This window comes from Drosophila mauritiana, chromosome 2L, assembly GCF_004382145.1.
Source record: "Drosophila mauritiana strain mau12 chromosome 2L, ASM438214v1, whole genome shotgun sequence".
NCBI classification, from domain to species: Eukaryota; Metazoa; Arthropoda; class Insecta; order Diptera; family Drosophilidae; genus Drosophila; species Drosophila mauritiana.
In genome coordinates this window covers 15,446,722-15,461,056 of record NC_046667.1, presented here as the reverse complement: position 1 = coordinate 15,461,056, position 14,335 = coordinate 15,446,722, and the positions used below count along the sequence as shown (strand labels likewise).

General features: G+C 39.2%; 2 protein-coding genes across 2 annotated transcripts; both read left to right on the top strand.

Annotated features, from left to right (window-relative positions):
- Positions 1-5,476: 5,476 nt before the first annotated feature.
- LOC117144497 lies at positions 5,477-5,998 on the top strand. Its single transcript, XM_033309687.1, has 2 exons — positions 5,477-5,625; positions 5,691-5,998. Exons 1-2 carry the CDS (start codon positions 5,518-5,520, stop codon positions 5,847-5,849), a joined length of 267 nt encoding a protein of 88 aa, XP_033165578.1. The 5' UTR covers positions 5,477-5,517; the 3' UTR covers positions 5,850-5,998.
- A 1,292-nt stretch (positions 5,999-7,290) lies between these two features.
- Positions 7,291-7,635, top strand: LOC117150627. Its single transcript, XM_033317597.1, has 2 exons — positions 7,291-7,419; positions 7,485-7,635. The coding sequence occupies exons 1-2, from the start codon at positions 7,312-7,314 to the stop codon at positions 7,632-7,634; spliced, it is 258 nt and encodes an 85-aa protein (XP_033173488.1). The 5' UTR covers positions 7,291-7,311; the 3' UTR covers position 7,635.
- The last annotated feature ends 6,700 nt before the right edge of the window (positions 7,636-14,335 follow it).

Below are 14,335 nucleotides of genomic sequence, written 5' to 3'. Positions count from 1 at the left end.
ATATCGCATATGCAGACTGTTTTGAAACGCATTGTGAGCTTAAAAATCCATCAAAAGTTTCGACACTAGAAAACCTGGCTCAAGAACTTAAATTTATTTCGTTTTTACGTAATAAAAAGTTTTTAAAATATGACGCTTAATTTTAATTAATAAATTAAAACAAATAGATATAGTTTCCACCTGCAATTAGCGCAAGATACCATTTTTTACCTTTTCCTCTTGAATACACAAAAAGACAAAATCAATTTTTAACAAATAATGTGTTTGTGTGTTAGTTTTCTCACTTTTTACGGCTTATTCGTTCTCCCTCCGATTAACCAACCAAACCTCTTGTTTCATATCTTTGATGTTTGACAGCAATCAGTGCGATAAAATAGATTGTCATTATCATCAGTGGGACTTATTGGGTGATTTCATTCTTTTTTTGCCTCTGAGTGGTTTTTTTTCGTATTTGCATTTCATTTAAAATCAATTTAGCAATCAGTCAGCCGCGTTCTGTTAAACAGTAATTAACATAAATCAATTTGAATGCAGTTTGGTTATGTAAAAATGTTTATCCTACGGACTGATGAGCTCACAGACGACATTAATTAGGCCAAACAAGAGAGGTAAAAAAAGCTTTGTGGGGCGAATTTAAAACGCAAATTATGTATTCAGTTCATTTAAGTTACGTTCAAGGGAATTCTGACAAATATAACTTTGCTTTTTGTTGTCAAGGTGAATAATAACATGTGTAGCTAATTAATTTTTAATTCATATTAATAACGCTCTAAAAATACTAAAATTAATTAAACTATTACAGCTTACACAAACTTTAATAAATTAAATTTCCACGTTTAATCCGAATTTCTAATAACTTATTTACGATCGTAAAAAGTTATGTTCTGATTTTCATTATTTTTTCTTCGCCACTCTATGAAGTGTCAAATACTTTGGAAAACTGAATTCGCGTAAAAAAGTAAATAATTAATTTGTAGACCGACATGAAAGTGATTGTAAAAAATACAATGGGTGGCAAAATCAAAGCAAAACATATATTGTGGCGCCAATAAAATCGAATATACAAGCGAAAATGTTGAGGTTGAATTCCTGTTAATTATAGATGATTATATCAGCAGAGTAAGTCATTTGGCTAATCATTTATTTATCAGATGCTTTACTATTGCTGATAATATAATGTAAAATGCACGCAACTGCTTTAAAATTAATACTGTGCTCACAGTTATTCTGTAAAGCGAATTCCGATGGAAGAAAATATATTTTTGTTCTAGACACAACGACCGATAGTAGAAAGTCGATGCGGACTAATAATTTTACTTGTGCCAGCTCGAAACCATTTACTTTTCAGACACAAGACTGCATCCATTACATGCAATTGTATTTCGTTTTCGAGAACGAACCCTCATCGCTTCTGTCCAGTGAAACAGCACACATATATATAGAGAGGAAAACATTACAACTAAAAACCAAAGTGTGAAAATATTGAAAGCCTTGGCTGCAGCAGGATTGCCATTCTGGGTTCCCACCATAAAATACCCATTGTAAATAACCTACGCATCGGCAAGGACCTTCTTTCCCTTCATTCCGAGTACGGCGGCGACTGTTGCTCCTTGCAGATGCTGTTGTTTTTCTAGCTCCTTTCACTTTACACCCAAGCGAATAATTCGCATTACATATATACATACATAGGTAGCTATGCATATATGTATGTATACATAGAGCTGGAGCAGCAAAAAATACTTCAAGTGTTCGCAATAAATTCCTTTAAAGCTTTTAAGCCGCAGCAGAAATGGCTGGTGAAAGGGTGAGCAGTGGGTTAAGAGACCATAGGCAAGGCTCTGGAATTACTTAAAATGCGCTTTTAGGGTTAAGCTTCAGCACAACCTCGCCTGCATCCATCATGGAGTGCTTAGGCACTTAAGCACTCCGGTTAGACCCTCGGGGTTTGAGTTTCAGGGCCATCTTGGAGTGCTGCCTTTTTTATAGGCACAAGCCAAGTATTTAAGATCATTTATGGGGTTTGTATAATTTAAGAAATTCACATTATTAGAAACGTGATGCCCTTTTTATCTACAGGAACTATTAAATTTGATATTTAATCAACCTATCTATACCGTATTCTTTTACTAAGATTTTTGATCTTTATTTATGGGAATAACATTTATGTACGTGTTAATTTCAATCAAACAAGTGTTTTATAATCTCGCCAACTGACCGTCTTTTGAAGCAAACAAAACTATTATTTAATTATCATAAATATTAATAAATTGAAAATTTTTGTTCGTCGCTGTAAACATCCGGGCATTTGAGATTGAATGACTTAAAATGCATATAAAATATTTTAAAAGGACTATTAAGTTACCTGGACTACTTTTTTTTCTTCTCATCAGCCTTCATTTGGTAAAGTCAGAAAACACGCTGTAATTAAAATCAAACATCAATTTTGACTTTAGTTAAATTCTCCACAATCCTATTTAATCCCTTCTCACTTGAGCACAACATACATATGTACATATGAACACACACATACACGTCTGCCTAATATAATGAAACTTCAACATCCTTGAACGCCAATAGGTGACATTTCTCCACATCACAAGGAACAATAGAAGTCTCAATGCATTTGCTGCCTTTGTGCTTAATTGTAAATATTTTGCCACACACCTGATCCAAATATACGTACATACATGTGTGACCACACTAAAGAAAAAAATATTATCAAATTGTGTTTTATTTTCGATGACGGTTTTTGTAAAGTCGCAACCTATTAAAATGGAATGGTGTAAATGGTGCTTAAGTCAATTTTGTAAATATTATAAAATTTTCTAAAACGCATTGTACACCTTTAAGGATAATTTTATTGAGGACAAATTCTGAAATCACTCAAATTTTTTATCTCCCACCTTCAAAAAGTATTGATCTTGCACGGATTTTGCTCAATGGAAACATATGTATGCGTAAGTGATTGTATGAAACGATGTGGTGTGCTGCTTGGAGGACTTGGTTCTCCATTGATTTTGGCCCTAGGTGCTAAGATTACACAAATTGCAATTTATTTGTTTGGGCAACCAAAGCCAATGCAGGGAATCGCTTATATATCTGGCCACATCCCGCCGCCACCCTCTGAATCACACGCCTTCCATGTCCCTGCACTGATTAATATGTCTTGTGTTTTGTGTGTATTTGCCCTTGTGTTTATGTTTGCATTTAACTGGCAAACTGGATTGAAATCGCTTCGAAGGGCCGTCCACCGCCCACTTCTCACCGGGCTGCTCACCTTTCGGGAAGACCGACCGGATCCGGATTGTGATATGCATGACCTAGACAAATATTGTGCGTTTGCAAGCACTTTGTCATTGGAGCTGCTGCTGTCCCACTGGCACAGCTACCAGGGACCAATGGACACATTTGTTATTTTGAAATATTTTGTTGATTTTGCCCGAGAAGAGTTTGCAGCAAGGATTCGCATTTGAGGTTTTCATTTGGCTAAAAGGGGAGACTGCAGAGCCCATTTCTCATTTCCCTTCTTTCTTCGCCGCAGTGAGTGACACACTAATTGTCCTGCTTGTTGTGCCACCGAGATGCATTCACCATTTGCAATTGGTTTAGCCCGGCGTTTGAGTGATTTAATATTGAATTATGGCTTTTGATTTATATCACATTCACAATCCGTAATGGATTTATGTCGCCCTATTCGTTCTCTACGTGTCTCTATTTCCCTGATTGCCAAAAAAAGGGCACAGAAAAGAATGTTAACGTAAAAGCTGAAGCAATTGCAGCACATTTGCCGGACGGGGCACTTTGCCAAGAAAACTAAACTTTGCCCAGTTCTTGGCGTAGTCACCGAAATTACTTCTCTGGGTGTGAACAAAATGCAAATATTACACAGCTCATTAAGCCTGAATTGGATTTAGGCATCCACGAATTTCGCTCCTCAGAAAAGAAAACTTGGCATCGCAGATTTTTTGAACAAACTCTAGAGTGAGTGCTTAATGCTTAAGTTAATATAAGAATTCAGTTAATATAAAATACCAACTTAAAATTCTTTTTATTAATTTGTGAATGAATATTTTAAGAATATTTGTTTAATACTTGCAGTTCATTATTTATTTTCCGACAAGTGCAGGATGCATATAGCGAGATGAAGAATAATCTTATAAATATAATTTAAATTAAAAACTGTGCATAACAATTAAATCGGAATGTAGCCTCTCAGTTACATAATTGGGTCTAAGGAAAGACTAATCCAGGTGGTAGCTACACAAATCCCTATTCAATTGGCTTTCTATTTTAGCCAGGTTTCCGAGGTCATTCATTGCGGCCTCTAGGTAATTTATAATGCCCGACTTCAATGTTAATTTACGTTTAATGAATTTTAATTGGGCCCTTCCTAGTCCCAAAACCACAAAGTGCCCGCGATGCCACCCAACAAAATTGACAAATTACGTTCGGTTCGCAGAGTCCCTTCTCTAAAGTGACGGGGAAAAATGGAGTTTGGCCAGGGTACAGGACATTTTCGTCCTCCGTGTCCTGGGCCTTTTCAGTTTATTTTGTCGCTGCCGCTGTTTGTTATATTCTATTCTATTTCATTTTACTTTTTTTGTTGGTACGTTTGAAAGGTCGAAAATCGCGTTCCCTGTGTTTGTGTTTGCCTAATCAAAAATTTCAAACACGTTTTATATTGGCAACGCAAAAGTCATTTATTCAATTTGCAAACCAGTTTTACGTTGCGTAATCTAATCAAAAAGGTTGCGACTCAACTCGACTTTACTACAGGGATGAACTGGGTCTACAAATGTATATGGCTCTATACGGTAGCCACTATATGGAGGTTCTTTGGCCGCCTGCCAAAATGGTAGCAATGGGCCAAAGGAAGCATGAACAAAAAAGAACAGTTTCCAAAAAGTTCAAATGCAAAAAAATAAAATTTGCCAAATGGTTAACGTCACGAAAAACATTAAGGTATCGCAAATTTTCATTGTACGAATGTATATATCAATGAAAGTGCTATAGAAGCATTATGCAATTTGGTTTTGGAAAAGCATTAGTAAATTGAAATAGAAAATATTTGTAGTGAAATGAAAAACGAGTTTCTCATATCTAAAAACAATAAATTTTCAATAGAAAATCGAATTGCGTATTACAGGTATTTTACAACATTTAAATATTATTAAGTTTTATGAAAAAAACGTTGGATCAAAAAGAACAAATAAATATAAATTGTTTGTTTGTGATTATTAAAGAACCATATAACTAAATAACATTGACACATTAAGAAAAATGTAATCTCTTTTAACCCAATAATATTATTCATGGAAACACTTCTTCCACCTAAAAGATTGCAAATGTAAATGAACTCTTATCACATTTCTTAAGAACTGCAATATGCATTAAATCCGATTTTCTCATGGGCAGCATCAGCAGATAAGCTGACGGTTTCCTCGACAAATCGGTATAAATACGTACGATTCCCAGCCAAAGTCACAGTGTCTTCCAGCCGCTCAAGCCAATCTAAAGATGTCTCCTAAATTCGCACTTGCAATTCTGGTCCTCAGCTGCGTTCTCCTGGGACTGACCAATGCCCAGTACAACAGGCGCCATCAGGCTGGGCATCACCGACAAAATGTCAGTACCAAGTATTCTTATTAATTGGCAAAATATTTTAATCAACTTTTTATATTTATTACTAGATCGGGACTCGAATGAATGCCGACGGCCCTTTGCCACCAAATTTCCCCCCTCCGGGTGATAATGCTGGAGGCAGTGATGTCCCGGCCAATGTGGATTGTATGCCCAATCTGCTGGCTAGTAACACCCTTGATACCAGGAAACCTAGGCCAAAGCATTAACCGGAAACCCGAAACGTTTAACTGCTCAAACGAAGCGATATACTACGCAGATCACCAATTGATTTAAAATGATAAATGGATTTTTATATAAAACTTGCAAACAAATTTATTTATATTGAAAAATATATACATCAGAGCCACATTCATATTTATGCTTTATAAAACAATAGAGATTTCTTCGACTAGGAGATAATGGGAGTGCTATGAAGATATTGGACAATGATCTTCAATGATCTTCAATAAGCAGCATAACGGTTATTCAGTTATTAAACTGAAAATTTCAAAACTGTGGTCTTTTTGGGACTTATGGTCTTTACAGTGGGCGTGGTCAAAATATTTTTGGCATAAACTGACATTAGAAATAAAAAATGATAGAAACTTTTGGAATTGAGTATGAATGCACACACCTTTTCGGCCCGTAAATAGAAGAAAGAAACAAAAAGTCTAAAATCAAGAAAAACCAGAGAGAATGCCATAGCAGAGTTCCTCGACTATCAGATACCCGTTTCTCAGCTAGTGGAAGGGATATGAAATTGCAGTCTTTTTTTTGCAAATCGATGGATATTCGCCCAAAAGATAATAATATGGATAAAAAATAAAAAGTGTGGGCGTGCCAGGTTTTCGAGTTATCTGGATGTAAGAATTTTGCGAGACAAAACAAATATTAAAAAATTTAAAAACAATTTCAAAAGTGTACACGTGGCAGATTTGGGCGGTTTTTGGGCGTTAATTAGGAATTTTTAAAGTTCTACTTTCTATCTTTTACAGTTTCCGAGATCTTGACGTTCATTCGAACGGACATAACCATATTAGCTCGGCTATTGATCCTGAATTATTTATGTATATTGGAAATTAAAAAAAAAATATTAAGGCCAACAGAAACCCAAAACCTTTCTCAAAAGTGCAGACGTGGCACATTTAAGCAGCTTGTGAGCGTTCGAGTGGACGTGGCAACGTTCTAAAACAAACTCGAGATGTAATGAATCAAGACTCCTGATCTCTAGAAAACTAGGTAAAACTTTTTAGCTTTTATATTTTCGGAAGGACAAGCTAGGTTGACCTGACCAATAATAAATATATTCAAGTATTTTCTTAATAGTGTCGGAAACGAATACTTACTTTACGATAAAGTATTACAGTATTACATGATGTATACCGAACGTGAAAACTATCTGATAAAACACATAGAAACTAATATCGCTTCTCTTTTATTTTCAATACATTTTCCGGCGGTCTCCATGGCAGCTACGTTAATGTCGTCCGAGTTTTGAGCCGTTCAATGTCTTTTTCATGGAAGCATTCTTTCCACTTAAAGTATCTCATCACACTTAATAAGAATTGCAATATGCAATTCCTCATGTGCAGCAGATAAGCTGACGGTTTCCCCGACAAATCGGTATAAATACGCACAGATTCCCAGCCAAAGTCACAGTGTCTTCCAGCCGCTCAAGCCAAGCTAAAGATGTCTCCTAAATTCGTACTTGCAATTCTGCTCCTCAGCTGCGTTCTCCTGGGACTGACCAATGCCCAGTACAACAGGCGCCATCAGGCTGGGCCTTACCGACAAAATGTAAGAACCAAGTATTCCTATTGATTTGGAAAATGTTTTAATCAACTTTTTATAATTATTACTAGATTGGGATGCGAATGAATTCAGACGGCTCTTTGCCGCCCCCTCCGGCTGATAATGCTGGAGGCAGTGATGTCCCGGCCAACGTGGATTGCATGCCAAATCTGCTGGCTAGTAACACCCTTGATACCAGGAAACCTAGGCCCAAACATTAATCGGAAATCCAAAATGTTCAAGAACTGCACCGAACCGAAGATATATGAAGCTAAAGGAAACCGCAATAATTGATTTAAATTGATAAATTGAAATATTTAAAAACATAAAAAATGCATTTACTTTCGTAAATAAAATGACTACATAATTTCAAAATAACAATTTCTAAACAAAGTAATTGTTAATGGCTACATAACATTTTCTGCATCTAAAAAAAATATCCTAACCATTCACTAAAGTCCTCAAAGGAACATGATCATTGGATTAGTTGACCCATTGGTCTTGAAACTGTAATGGAAAAGTTTCTTGTTTGACGCCCAATCATTTCGCAATATCCACTTTAAAAGCGGCATTCAATGGCTTAAGGAATTCCCTGTGACCCGATTCCGATAAATCGTAAAGCTCTGTCCGGAATACGTGTGAGTGCAGTAGGTGGCAACTGTCTGGAATGAACCCATCGCCAGCCATTCCATCGCATGCCATCCCGGCGGACAGCCGCTCCCCAGGAACCAAATTCGGTGGATCGGGGCATTCCCGGGATTCGAGCAGACGGACGTTGGCCGATTAGTGCTGCGAACATGAAAAACAGATATGCTAACGTGGCAAACAGCCGCAACAATCGGAGGTAGACCTGCCACGCCCACCGGCGTTCGGGACTGAGCCAATAAAGTGTTTAACATTTTCGTCCGTACATTTTAATGGGGAAATGAAACAATTTCGGTGCCAACGACGGGTGCGGGTTGTGCAGTGGGCGGTGGCAGGGCGTGGCGCACGGCGGCATCCACGCCTATATGCAGATTAAGCGCGCATTTAACAATTTTACGCTGCATACATTTAGGCGACTCTCGGGTACATCGAAATCCTCAGCCGGAGTTCCCATTCACTTGCCGTGGCTGTTGCATCAATAAATTAAATGCAGATTTCCATTTTCGTACATGCAAGTAAACCAGCCCAGCGAACTCGGTTCAATATCGTGGCAACCAGCTCGGCAGTTAGGAGTGCCAGGGAAATTGTTGCATGCAGTTAATTATTTTGCACGGGTTTTTGTGCATTGCAACATCCACTTGCCCCGGCTACTAATTGAAATAAAACATGCCCGCTACCGGGTTTAATTAAATAAGACCAAACGGCACGAAGTTGTACCATCCGACTTTAACTTTGGCTGGGCATAAATAAACTTCATTTTAATTTTCCTGGTATGTGCATTATGCGACAGAGTAGTGGTGTAAGGTAAAATGCTGTATTCCTATTGCCCCTCGGTTTTAATCAACATGATGCCCTCTTTTCCGCAAATCAAATGCCGAATTCCACGCTCAAAAGGAAACTTGATCGGAAGGCGACGGGAAAATTCTTCGTTACCATTTTGTGGCAGGCGTGGACATTTTTGGGGCAACAAGAACTGTAGGAATCCGGAAAGCACTGAAGAAAATAAATCTTATATTTTCCAAAATATTCATTTTCATTTATTTAAATATGTTTATGCATTATTTAATTGTTTGAAAACCTGTCCTTGCTTGTGCCAGCTAGCACATTAAACGATCCACAGCCGAGTGAACATCCTCCACCTGATGATGATGGTGGTGGTCCTAAGGGAAAGAATTCCCCAGTGGAAAATGGTCCGAATTGACTTGAAGAAAAGGTATTGTCAAAACTCATCTGTGGAAATTCCGGAACAGTAGGTGGCCCAAAACTTTGCGAACTTCCTGAGGCACAATAAGTTCGAACTCCATATTTCTGGTACAGATAATAAAAATAAATTAAATTAATTTAATTATTAATTTTAAGAGTTATGCTTACTTTCTGCTGTTGAGCTGGGTTTTGGCAATTTCGATTAGGAGAGGCACTTTCGATTCCTACGAGAAAGGTGCAAAAAAGTATAACCACAAGTTCAAGGTAAGGTGACATCTTTAGCTGAACGAGAGTGTCTTGCAGAGACTGATATTGTTGCAACAACTTTCGCCTCATTTATACAATTTTTTTTATAAGTCTTATCAGCCGGACTTGGGGAGACAACACAACATTCCATTGCAATTTACTGATTTCTTCGAATTTGCAATCAGGGTTCTGTAGCGGTTGCTTTGAAATGCAAATTTCCAGATAATCGAGATGCAGCATGGGAAAAATATACATTCCTAGAACTTGTACTAGTTTCTTTCTGTAATTAATATAAAATGTGATATTAAGTTTCTCTAACATATTTTACAGTGCACTGGAAGAGAGATGTATATCAGGCGGGCCCGAACCTGGATAAGGTCCATGCAAACACACACACACAGGCTTTGGCCAACTCTTGGGCTAACCAAATCCAATTGGCCAACATTCGTATGCGATTTCAGAAACCAAATCTGGTAATGGAAGGGTGAGAATCGAGACCGGGACTATACGTGTGATAAATAAGGCTTTCGGGGGTCAGCTCTTTCCTACCTCAACGTGGTCCGTTTACCTGGCAGCCATTTTGGGCCATTCCCCCACAAAACTTTCAGGTACCAAACTTCAGTTGGACAACAATTTTCCTTTCGCCATTCGCTTTTGCATTTTTTGTGTGCTGGTTTTGTGGTCTCCGCTTTCCTTCGGTTCGGATTCGTCCTCAGCTTTTAGTGAAATTTGCATTTTGCTTGATTTACGGAAAGATTTGAGGCTATTGCAACGCAACTTTGATGTGTGTATCAATTTAGCCAAGTGTTAAGGTTAAGGATTCGGATTGCATCCGTCCTGGCTCCCCATGTTGTTTGTCCGGGCAAACATGTAGTTATTGCTTTAGTTGGTGCTTTTGGAAATACTTGAAAACGGGGGTACCAAACGCTGATAGAGTGACCTCACAGATAAGTCAATTGGCACTGCATTTGGTTGCTTTGTTTGTGTTAATAACACGCTTACCAAACTTTCTCAATATTAAGCTAAACATTGAAGCTGGAATATTTCAACGGATTTTTAATAGCTATAGATTGATTGAAGCGGCAATTGGAAATTCTGATGTCAAGTTATAACTTTAAAGTTCTCTTAAAGCATGAATTATTCGAAATGCAACATTTTCTTTGATTTCTTCGCAGTCGGTTACTTCTACCCAGCGCATGCAAATACCGTGTTCCCCAGCATTTAAATGCATCTTCTTGTGGAAGCCCCACCTTAAACGCGCATTAATTTCACCGAAAAAACGTGCCATACTTTGTGGCCGTAATTTGCTTGAGCGCTCTCCTAACGACTTTTCTCACAAAAGTCATAACCTGCCAGGCAGACAAACGCAGACGAACAAACAAACCAACGACTTAAGTGCAAACAATTAAAAGACAAACAGCTCAATGCTGGCTCACACCCAAAAATGCCGGCTAGCGAACACCCACACATACGGATTCGCAAACAAGGACTTCGCAGGATGTGGATGGTTTTGGGGCGCGACTGAAGAACAAGTTTTTTCTGCCGGCTCAAAAGTCGGGCTACGACATCTGAGTTTGAGTTTTAACTTTGGGTGCTTCTCTTTTTTTACACACTTTACCAGCAGAGATTGTAAATGAGAAGTTTAGCGGAAACGGTGTGGGGATTCGAGATGGCTGCGGTCGTAGAAAAGTGGTACGGTGACATATGATCATTTTGTGGATTTCAAGATATTAATAGAATGTTAATAATTCTGACAAGGAATAAATAGGAAATCTAATATAAAACTTCAGTTCTGAAAACCTGTAAGAAAAAAACAAACAAAACATACTGCTATATAATGGATCAGAGCTTAAAAAGCCTTGGGAAAATATACATTAGGCCTTCGAAATTGTTTTTTAAATAAACAAGTTCCGTTTTAAGCTTGTATTTCTCATAAATTGTAATTAAATCATATTCTACAACAAAGAAGTTAAAAAAAAAGAATTTATTTAAACATTTCTTTTTTGTCAAAAATGTGCTTTAATGGCATTCTCCTTTTACCATTTGTTCATGAGTCTCTAAAGAACATTCAGCAAAATTTTCAGAGAATTTCAGCATTCTGTTGAATTAAAAAACCACCTCATTTCATTGCATATATTAAGTGCGTAGAACGTGTCAGAATCTGGGACTGTCTTACACTTTTCCACTTGGTCCTTTTCTTCTCAGGCATGTCATTCAATCATTTCTAAAGGTGGAGCGTCAACACATTCCTCGTAATAAAATGCCCGACAATCTGGCTCGTGCTGGAATTTGGAATTTTGATTTTTCAGGTAACGTCAACACGGAGAAAAGGTGAGCGCTGGGAAATGAAGAAGCGAATGGAGTGGGTTGGGAACTTGGCGGGCTGGGGCTAATCTCCTGGCGACCGCCAAACCGCACATTAGCTGGGGATGCGCTGGGAAATGCTCTGCAAACATTTGGGCCTGACAGCGACCAAAAAATCGTGCATTGACGATGATAACGTGCTGGCCCCAGCTGACAACGCCACGTCCATCGACCATCGGTCCCTGCATATTCACGCCGCATTAGCGCTCGGTGACCAGCGTTCCGGGCCTGCAAGCCGGACACAGAGGAGCGCATTTGGGTTTGGTTTCGGCATTTCGGGTTTCGTGTTTTTGGGGCGGGTCTGAAGCTTGTGGCTCTCGCCGCTCCACCTCGGTTGATGCTTTTGACACGATCCACTGATTTCCGGCCCGCTGGCCCACCCAACTGAATTTTGGGAATGACGTCGGAATGGGCGGCTCTCGGTCTGGCCACCTTCAATCGGCCAACTGGCTAGCTAAACATATGCTAATCGGCTTGTTTGCATCAGGTGGGCAGATGCAGGTGAAATGCTGTGAAATACATCAAATGTCTGCGGCTCGGAGGCAGAGAATCGCTGTGTAACTCTTCCAGCAAGCAACTGGAATACGCCATTATTTACTCACTTGCTTTTGAATTTATTTTTGAGTACACATACATATTATATTTATCGGTGCTAATATACTAATCATCAAATGCATTCCTTATAAGAATTCAGAACAAATTCGTAACTCATATATAAAGTTAAAGGTAAGAATTAAGCAAGCCGATTAAACCAACGCTTTTTAATATTCAATAAATTTATCTACTAAAATACGTATCCTTTAAAAACTAATTAACAGATGATATATTTGCACTTGTATATTTGTAATTACATTTTAACACTAATTAAAAAGCATGACAGCACTGTACCGCAAACTTTCCACGGTGTCGTGTGGCTATAAAACGAAAGTTGAACCTCCACTCACATTCTGACAAGCGGTAAAAATAATATCTTTTATTAGCATAATGAAGTCATAAACATTGCAGTAGTTAACCCGCAAAGTCAACAAGTCAACAGCACCAGATAAAATCATCAGTCGCCCACATTAACTTTAATTCGCTCCCTAGCACACGCACCATTGCATTCTGAAGCTCTTGCACTCTGCTCTCCCTTTAGCCCCGATAAGCGATCGCAAAAAAGGGAGCCTCATTCAACCCATTTACATGCAACGCAGGCAGGGCGGAAACGGAAGTGCCGAGGCAGCTCTGAAATAATATCAAAAATGGCTGCCGGAGGCGGCAACAAAAAGTTGCAGCTGGTCACAAATCATCTTAGAAGCTACGTGCTGCAGCCGATGCCAGTGTTGTAAAATGCTAACGAGCCCCGGCAACCTTTGTTGTCATGCCACGCCCACTGTCGCCTCCCCTGCTGGGCCACCCTTTCGTCCTTCATCCTATCATCATCGTCGTCCTTGTCGTTGTCGCCGATGTCGTCGCTTTGAGTGACTTTGGCATGAATGCGGAAGGTGGCCGGCAACTAATTTAGCTGCCTTTGCGAAGTCAGCGGCATTTCATTTCCTGGGATTATCCGCGGCTTGTGTTCTGGAAAATGGATTCACGGACGATCTTTAAAGAAGTGAAGCCATTTAAAAAAGGCAAGCAAAAAGGCAAGACTCAATATGGATTTATTTTTACGATCACTTAAAAGTCTACCTATTATATGGGTTATTAAGCATACTGTTGTTCCTATATGAATAATTTTTTAGGGCTCAACACGAGTACTGAAAACAGATAACCATCGTGGAGAAACAGAGTCCCGGAACTCCTTTTCAAAGTTACCGTCTACGTCTCAGTTTCAGCGAGGAGCAGCTGCTGGCACCTGTGAGCAGCTAGGGCAACTCGGGCAGCAGTTGCAGGCTGCAACTATAAAATACCAATTTACTCCGCATGCCGTTAGTATACTTTCTTGGCAACGGGACTCGCCTGCCCTTCGTTCATCCTGCCATCCTGCCGCACAATCCCTACACCGATTCCGATTTCGGCTGGCATTCGCTGGCATTCCTTGCTCTGAATCTGGAAAGGATGCTGGCGGTACGACGAGTGTGTGCGGATGGGTTTTTCCTCGCTCTGCTCTCTGGGCTTTCTTTTAGCCAGAGCCATTTTATGTATTTTTATGGTAGGTTGCAGCCACTGACGCTGCTGCCGCTTGGCCCGGAAAGCGGAAACCGAAAATTGCTACTTATTATGTTACTAACTTTGTGTTGCCAACACCGCTCGACTCCTTCTGTCCCAACTCCTTGTGTATGTCTGCGTTCGTGTTTGTGGAGCTATGTAGACGGGCCTCGTTGTTGGCTGGTGTGATAATGTCAGGTTTTGTTAAAATTAAATTGCATGTCTTGCTGCGTTGAAGTTAAATAATGGCCTCCCAGGGTCGAAGGTGTGGCATTCAACTTTACATCTCCAACTGGGAATAGTTTCACGAAAAACTTTTCACCTGAAGTATCTG

What these genes read in the sequence shown, in the direction of transcription:
- LOC117144497 (XM_033309687.1), top strand. Translation starts at nt 5,518, where the DNA reads ATGTCTCCTAAATTCGCACTTGCAATTCTGGTCCTCAGCTGCGTTCTC. An exon ending in CTGGGCATCACCGACAAAAT is followed by an intron (nt 5,626 to 5,690) that starts GTCAGTACCAAG and finishes ATTTATTACTAG; the next exon opens with ATCGGGACTCGAATGAATGC.
- LOC117150627 (XM_033317597.1), top strand. Translation starts at nt 7,312, where the DNA reads ATGTCTCCTAAATTCGTACTTGCAATTCTGCTCCTCAGCTGCGTTCTC. An exon ending in CTGGGCCTTACCGACAAAAT is followed by an intron (nt 7,420 to 7,484) that starts GTAAGAACCAAG and finishes AATTATTACTAG; the next exon opens with ATTGGGATGCGAATGAATTC.